The sequence below is a fragment of the Micromesistius poutassou genome, assembly GCF_964030765.1.
Source record: "Micromesistius poutassou genome assembly, chromosome: 22".
In the NCBI taxonomy this organism is placed as follows: Eukaryota; Metazoa; Chordata; class Actinopteri; order Gadiformes; family Gadidae; genus Micromesistius; species Micromesistius poutassou.
This window is the reverse complement of record NC_140292.1, coordinates 8,678,623-8,687,511: the sequence shown is the minus strand read 5'-3', so window position 1 is coordinate 8,687,511 and position 8,889 is coordinate 8,678,623. Positions and strand designations below refer to the sequence as shown.

General features: G+C 44.7%; 1 protein-coding gene across 1 annotated transcript; it reads left to right on the top strand.

Annotated features, from left to right (window-relative positions):
- Positions 1–1,493: 1,493 nt before the first annotated feature.
- On the top strand, positions 1,494–8,090 carry cdc37l1 (cell division cycle 37-like 1). The gene is made up of 8 exons (XM_084486191.1): positions 1,494–1,854; positions 2,726–3,043; positions 3,438–3,531; positions 3,778–3,893; positions 4,209–4,331; positions 4,458–4,631; positions 4,861–4,932; positions 5,848–8,090. Exons 1-8 carry the CDS (start codon positions 1,744–1,746, stop codon positions 5,965–5,967), a joined length of 1,128 nt encoding a protein of 375 aa, XP_084342317.1. The 5' UTR covers positions 1,494–1,743; the 3' UTR covers positions 5,968–8,090.
- The last annotated feature ends 799 nt before the right edge of the window (positions 8,091–8,889 follow it).

Here is an 8,889-nt window from a genome sequence, read left to right as displayed (position 1 = left end):
TGTCTGGTTCGGGACGAGCGTCAGACCAGTCACTGTACGTCACCGTCGGTACTTCTCGGCTGTCTCCGTCGACGGCCACGCAGCAGGGGAACGGTCGTCGACAAACAAGCCTTGGTTGAGGTAAAGAGATTGTTGATTTCAGGTGAGTTAAGGTTTCTATTTTATGATTTATGATTATCCATTCAAATTTTGATAAATACAGGATGAATAGCAAGATTTTAAACACCTCGGTCTATTTCAATAATATATTTCCAAACTTATATTGATGTTTTCTGTTATCCTGAATATAATAATCACGTTTAAATCAAAACTATCGATTTCACCAGTGATTAAGTGGGATTCAAAACAATCTGGCAGACCTGCGGTGTTCACAGCTCACCGCAGACTCAGGGACTGGGACCAGTAGACTCAGGGACTGGGACCAGTAGACTCAGGGACTGGGACCAGGAGACTCAGGGACTGGGACCAGTAGACTCAGGGACTGGGACCAGTAGACTCAGGGACTGGGACCAGTAGACTCAGGGACTGGGACCAGGAGACTCAGGGACTGGGACCAGTAGACTCAGGGACTGGGACCAGTAGACTCAGGGTCTGGGACCAGTAGACTCAGGGACTGGGACCAGTAAGGACTGAACCATGATCAAACCTACTCCAACCCTGAAGTTAAATCATTTTTCTGAGAAGCTGTTGCTTGACAGTTCATTGTTAACCTTTATTGCTGAAGCACTTAACTAATACAGTTCAGAGAGTCTGTGTCATTGAGAACTGGCAGAGAATAGAAGTCATGTTATCCTAGCATTGTAATCATATAATGCAAAGCCAACCTTCACATCTGCTGTCTCATTGGAGAGTGGACAGACGCTGGTCTATCAGGTTATGGCAAGTGGATCGTGGCACTTTCTTATCATTATTATCCCTCGAGAGACACTGAGGTTTCTCTCATTTACAGTGACGACGAGCATCAGTAGAGTATGTAACTGTTAAACTGTTATACTGATAGAATGGGCCAGGATCTGCTTAAAATGTCAATGGAAACTCATTTCTAAAACTAACAATATGATTTATTTTTAATGATTCACACATATTACCAGAAGGAGCAGTAGGCCTACTAATTAATACTACTAATTAAATAATTTCCAGATAGTGTGTGTGTGTATATATATATATATATATATATATATATATATATATATATATATATATATATATATATATATATATATATATATATATATATATATATATATATAATATGAAATGTGAATCCTAATATCATTAAATTGCATACTGCAAATGAGACCAGTTCTCCTACTATTGCAACGTATGTAGTAATCTAATCTAATCCTACTAGTATTATAAGGGCAAAGGCGGATGTTTTAGTGGGTGCCATGGTTACAAAGGGTGGTCCCGTAACGTTACTCAAAGTTTGTGCCGCTTGCGGTCTCGCGAGAAAGTAAACCAGGCTGCGCGTGTGTGTATATATGTGTGTTCGCAGCCTCTTATGTTTGCAGCCCCTCTTTTACAAAGCAACAACCCTCTTGTAAGGAGTCCGTGTTCTGTTCACAGGACTACATCCAATGTAGTGGTCAGTCGGAGACCCGACCCGGACGATTGACTAAACAGTGTGGTATCTGGGCTAAATATACCACTGTGACAGACTGCTGGTCTGGGGTGTTAAGCAGCTAGCAGCTAGCTAGCTAGCTAGCCAGTGAGACAGGGGCGCTAGCTAGCTGGAGCAGCGAGATGGAGTGGACGGGTCACGGAGGGGGGAGAATAACCCCAGATCGGCATCATGGCACCGCCGACGCTGCTTCTGCTCTATGGAGCTCCGATGGCCCTTCTCCTCTCCGTCAGGTAACGGAGTGGTCTATTTTTTTTATCAGCTGTTAACTAATTAGACTTGATGGCGATGGTATAAAAGCCAACTAGTGCTAAGCCTGTTCTTGAGAGGGTTAGTGTGATAAGAAACATGCAGCTCGTGTTACTCTGTCTGTCCTGGTTTTATGTATATTGTGTGATTAGCATATCCTCCCCTTTCATAACTCCTCGTCCCAAAGTCGAGGCAGCGTCGCAGCTACTATTCAACTCGATAATAATACTGCATAAAACGATATAACAGTTTTAAACTAAGTTCATAAAGCACTGGGTTATTTCTTCCATTGACAACGTTAGGCTACATGTATATCAACTTGACGTTGATTTTTAAATCATGAATCTTGCAGAGCATGACGCCTATACATTTTTGGTCATTCAGTGATTCTGCTTGTGTGGTGTTCGATTAAATTAGAAAACATAGCTATTCTTTCCATGTGCAATTATGCACTGTTGACATTCCCAGCCTATGACTGCATTGGGTAATAATAGTGGGTTGGAAACGGTACTTGGTTGTAATAGGGGGATCATGGCGGAGGGATACGTTTGTTTATTTTTAGTCCTCACCACACCCTGCGCAAAATACATGATCTGGTGAGGAAAGCGTCGGGAAAACTCAAATCTAATGACCTCTATCTCTACTACAGTAAATTGCACCCACCAAATCGTGGTGTAAAGAATGACTTGGTGGTTATGCGGTCTAGTTCAAATTTGAATCACTCATCAGCAAAGAGTGTCCTGCATTACTCAACCAAGGTCTGACACATAGGGGAAGGACCGCACACTGTTGGAGCGAACAAGTGGCTGCTGACACTTAAGTTCTCACCCCTTCCCCTTTTTTGTTTTGTGTCAGCCCGCATCACAGGCTTCCGGCCCGTTCAGTGACAGCGCCCTGACCTCTCTGTGCCAGAGTCAACAGCGCTGCGTGAAGGCATCCATCGCGTCCGGCTGGAGCCTGGCCGAGGCCCAGCACCAGCTCTGCTCCCTGGGGCTGCACGGCTCCGAATCCCTGGAGCAGGAGCAGGCGCGCACCACGGCCTGCCCCTCGGAGCTCACACACACCGAGGAGGAGTGGCGAAGGAAGGAGAGCATGCTGGGAGGCGGAGCTCCCCGCGGCAGCAGCCACAGCCCCGTGCTCGGAGCCGTCGCTAGCTGGGATGTGTTTGATAAGGTGAGTAAGGCGCCGTGACGCAGCACTGGGGTCACATTTATGTGCGTTTGTTTGGATACTGCCGGGTAGGGGCCTCATGAACGTCAGCCGATTGGGGATAAAGTTGAACATTCGGCAGAAAAGACAAAAAGCATGTGTATTGAAATAGAGATGTTGCACCCTGGCAGGTAACAAATGTGGACCCTGCGGCTGTCCTTGTTGTTGTGAACCAGATCTCTGTTACTTGATACAGCCGTGTTTTGTTATGAACAGAACAGGTGTTAGTGGCTACGGTAACCAGAATGTTCTTGGGTTTGATCCCTAATGTATGAAGCCCATCTCGAGGCATCCTTTGGCAAGATGCCGGACCCCTTCCTGCTGTTGATTTATATTCCTTGTGTCTTTTCTATTCCAGAGTATAATTAACACCCCACAGACGTCCTCAGACTGTGACCAGGACAGAAGTAAAAACTTCACCCAGAAGTACGAAAATGAACTCCGACATTTTGGTGAGTCAAGCGAAATATAAATAGATTTCGGACACTGTGGTACCGTGCTAACGCGTCCCGTTATCTAAATCAATGCTACTAAGGTGATACCTTCACCCGGTCATCACATTTTCCAATACCTTTTCAAGTGTAGTGCTGTGAGGCCAGCATTAGCAAAGAAAAGCCTGATGAAGCATGTTTTTATATACAGTAGAGTCATGCTATTGCTAATGCGATGCATCATGTCCTGCCTGCACGTGTCCACAGGCATGCTGCGGCGCTGGGATGACAGCCAGAGGTTCCTCTCCGAGCAGCCTCTGCTAATCTGTGAGGAGACGGCCAACTACCTGATCCTCTGGTGCTTCCGGCTGCAGCAGGAAGGGGTGAGGAGATGAGCTCATGACCGACTGCGCTTTGAAGCATGTTAAAGTGATGGGCAACAGAAATCAATAATTTACTTCTAATCATGTTAATTGCTACTAAGTAGTGTAATGGGAATCAGAAAATGATATCAAATCTGTTGCAAAAATGTTTCAATTTTTTCATCAAGCTGATTTAATAGGTGGAGGGTGTTTTGTGGAGGTAGACTGTGCATTAGTGGTGGGTTGACTTTAGGTTGGGATAGACTGTGGGGTCCTCTCTGTGTCCTCCTCATGTGTGTTTGTGTGTCTTATCAGTACGGGGTTTGTTGTGTGCAGAAAGAGGCGCTGATGGAGCAGGTGGCCCACCAGGCGGTCGTCATGCAGTTCATCCTAGAGATGGCCTCCAACTCCCAGCAGGATCCGAGAGGCTGCTTCAGACACTTCTTCCAGAAAGCCAAGGTAGGCCACCGTGGGCCATATTGGGACAGGCATGGCTGTGGAACACCGTTGGTTCCGATTCAGCCGTTGCATGACAATGTGGGGACAATGTTTACCGTTTCCTCTCCCCCCTCCATGTGGGCGCAGGCCGGACAGGAGGGCTACCTCGACGTCTTCCAGACCGAGCTGGACGCCTTCAAGCGCCGGGTGAAGGAGTACTCGGTCAAACCCAGAGGGGACACGCCCAAAGACGGCGGGCACCAGGGTGTGGACCCGCGCGGCCGGCTGGACCCCAGAGAGGTCCTGGAGTCCCTGCCTCCGGTACGTTGGCAGAGCAGCCCGTCTCTTTCTGCTGTCTCTTTCTGCTGGCTCAGAGTATTTAAATGGTTCAATGTTTAACAAACAACCCTATCTGCTTTGCCTTAACAAGTCAACAACTATGGTGGGAATTAAAGTGTGAAATGCAGGGCAATCGTCAGGTCCGCAGGATAAGACGGTGCTCCAGTGTGTGAGAAGGATGATGCATCCTTCTTTCTTTTATTATTCCTAGGAGTTGAAAACGGGCTTCCAGTTGCAAGATATGCAGATTTTACAGAATGTTCTCAGCACTATGAATCCACAGGTAATATAATGTATAATGGACTTGAAATGTTTGTGAATATTCTTATCTACACTATCCCATATGCATTTCTATAAGGTGCAATTATTAACTATCAATTAACATTATTGAATGCAGTAATGAGCATTAACTTTCCGGCTAATCACACTCACACCTGGTGGTACAATGTGTCACCTTTAAGTGTATAGTTTGGGATGCATTGTGAATGACATGCCGTCTCACTGTTGCAGTAGCGCCAAGTGTTCATTAGATGGCGCCATAAAGCTATGATTTTTTTTAAATGAAGTGTTGGGAATCCTATCCAACTCACACATTTAGTGTTTTTGTTTCATCAAAACCTATCCATACATCTTAAAGCAAAACATGCTAAAAAATTACAATTGATGTCTTTCGGTACTTTGACTGTCAACATGCATCCACTTTTTGTAAGTTGAACTTGTGAGAGTGTATTCGGTGTGAATACACCATAGTAGGACTATGTATTCCAAGTCCATATGCAGTAGCACTGTTCAAACAGGCACTGCAGTCTTCAAAGCCAAACTTGTTGCAAGTGTTTCTACAGGCCCTCACACTGCTCCAGAGTAAACGCAAGTACGCCAGTGTTTACAAGAATGGAAGAATGAGCCCGCTGGCCTCTCTCCTGTCCCCCTTGGCTGACAGATTCCCATTGGCTGCAACAAGGCCTGGTTTTCCAAAGAATCCAGTCCAAGAGGCTATTTATTTAACATACGCCTGTCCAACACCACACAGACGCCAAGGTTGGCGTCGGTGTGGTGTTGGACAGGAAACAGCCCAGGGTTGCGTAACCGACGTAATCCTGGTGTCGGGAGCACAAGGTTAATCCCATCCCACGGCCTCCCTATTCTCATTGTGATTGAACAAAAAAACAATCCTGCACTGTCTCCCTCCCGCCACTAGGTGGCAGAGTACCACGTGAAGCGCTGCCTGGAGGCGGGGCTGTGGAGCAGCACGGGCCGGTGGGACGTGAAGGAGGACTCGGGGGAGGCGGACGACGGGCGCATGATGGAGATGTCCTAGCAGAGCTGAAGGTGTCCTAGCGAACGCTGATTGGCAGGGAAGAATCAAAGGCTTACTGCTCCACACGACGGCGATCTCATAGGGCTCCGCAGACCCACGTTTGGTTGGCAGTTTGAGGACGATGGCGGTTTTGAGGGACGTCCGCCCCGAAACGCTCCTACTCCTCTTCCTCCTCGCCCTCCATCGCTTCAACCGCTTGCTCGTTACTTGGCGGCCCTCCTCACTGTGAGGGGGGGGGGGAGGAGGGAGGGGTTTCACTCTCTGCTCTCTACTTGAATGTATGCAGCATTAAGTGGACTTCTGCCCAGTAGAAAGGAGTGTGTGTGTGTGTGTCGTAACACAACAGACAACAGATCATTCTCCAGATTGCTCTGAATTAACATTTAGTGTAAACTACAATTGTACAATTTAAACATTTAACATCATTCTGGCGGTAGGTCTTTAGTAGAGATTTGTCACAGTTGGGGCGAACACAGGTTTAGCCCTTGGTTTTGTAGGCACGTGCCTACAGATCCATCACTACCTAGTGAGATACGCCTGGTTCCACCCTGCTGTTACTCTTCTGTGATGGAGGCCTACTGTTGGTGAGACATGGAAATGACAATTTCATAAGACAAGTGTGGACCTTTCCTGCTGCCATAGAAGATATGCTGCTTGATCTATAAAAGAAATGTATGGATCCAGATGTCGAAATGATTCAATCATTGATAAAATGACAATTCATGCAAGACACCACACTAATATAAAACACTTAATGATTTAAGCAAGTGATTAGCATCACTGGACCTGTGCATAAGTCCTTTATCACCAGAGCCTACTGCGTCCCCTACGAGGTGGCATTGTACCCCACTTTTCTTTTTTTAAAGAATGTATGGCATCTATTGTAGCAAACACGGGCCTCCCTCTGCAAAAACCAACTCACATCAAACTTGAAAGGAGAAGGGGAACTTGAGAGATCCTCTGCGTGATTAATCGGCATGCATGTCGTTCCCTGCACTGAGGTTGTGATCAGTTTGGCCTATAGCCACTTCCACAGAAGGGTGAAAACGGTCCTAACCTAATTTGACCACCCGTTGCATAAACTGAATTGAAACACATACCACAATGCAAGCACAAAGGACTTGCCTCATGCCAAATGTCCGCTGGATAAACCGTCAACAGAGGGATTGTCTTTGTTGTGTTTTTTTTTATGGTCAATGTTTCAAGTAGGACTAACCTTGCGACACCTGTTTTCCCAGTACTTATACCGGTACTTTGTGTGTGTGTGCGTGTGTTAGTGTGAGTATAAAGACCGCAGTCGGTGGTAAACTGGGGGAAGATTGATGCATTCACGTTGAGGGGATGAGCCGGGATACACTCCCACAAAGAGACTTTTTATTTTTGTACACAGAGGTATGAATATCTTGCACTTTAAACCCTATTATTAACTTTCTAAAAGAGGCTCGAAGTGTTGATTAAGAACAGGACTTAAGTCACACCATTTATTATTTGTTTCATTGCTTTCCAAAGAAAAAGGGAATCTTTACCTTTTTTTTACAATTTAATTTCTGATTTACATACTTGAACTACATGAATCCGGCACTGCTACATGTTCTCAGTTCTCAGAAACAGTTAATTTATTTATCCGGCATCTTCCACCTTACTGGCTCTCGTCTCCCGCCAAATTCTGCAAGATCCTTATTTCAAATGTCTTTTGTTTCCATCGGTTCAGATTCAAAGTCCCTATGCTCCTGCAGCCTTGTTCAGGCCTAGATCAAGCCAGGTGTTAATCAGTGTCAAACAGTTGTACACATATATATATTTATATAAATATATATATACACACATTTATCTGTAAAACTTGATGTGGGAATGTCATAATCAATAGCACAGTGTAGACTCATCATTGCTGTCATTCTTCACTATGCAAAGTAATCTACTGATGTGTTTTGTATTCTAGTCTGTAAAAGAAATGTCGGTATCTTTTCTGAGAGAACGGGGTGATCAGCTGTGGAAGAATCACTTGGTAACATTTGGTTTGGCATCTTGACCTTTGAGTTTGAATGGCCTTAAACAACTCTTCTGGAAAATTGCTTTAAGTCCTTCAGATAAACCCTGTTGTTCATTAGAAACGGGCGAGTAACTGAATCAGTGAGGAAATAAAGAAATACAAAACAACACTCTCCATGTTTTGTAAATGATGCAACAGGAACTTTTATTTTACATTTTTTTATTACACACTTCCATGAATCTTCATTTGTGTGTATGTATACAATTACAAATCAAAGGCAGCTATTGATGATCTAGGAATTTAAGTGGTTGGCAATACAGTACAAGTTATTCAAGAAGAAGTGCTTTGATTTAGTATACTAAAGGCAAACGTTCCCTTTAATGAGTTCAATTCCCAGGCCAAAAATCATTTGGACAGTTAAGACTTGGAAAAACATGGTACATTTCTGTAAGATGCGCACAGTACAAACTATAGGCCAGAATCACAGAAGTGTAATGACTATAAAACATCCATGATGTTAATTATGGGCACCAACATCCTGACATACCCTTGGGCACAAAACAGAGTATGTCGGGCTTACAGTGCATGTGTGAAAGGGCAATTCATGGTCTAGAGCTGGTTGCACTACTCCTGTGATCAAGGCCTATTAGGAGTGTTTGACAGGGTACGATAAACAGAAGGAGTGCCATTGGCAATTTAAGTTCAACACTACATCGATACATTGGTTCCTGTTAACAAGACTGTTATAAATAATTGACTACAATCAATGAATGAGATGTCTTCATTATTCAGTCACATCTCTTGCACTCAGCATTTCTGTGTATATCACTACGTAATTCTCAAATAGCTCTCACAGGCACTTCATATCATACTCCTGCACTGCATAATTTCACCCAACAATCTACATGATTTTCACAGGAAAGCATAGATTA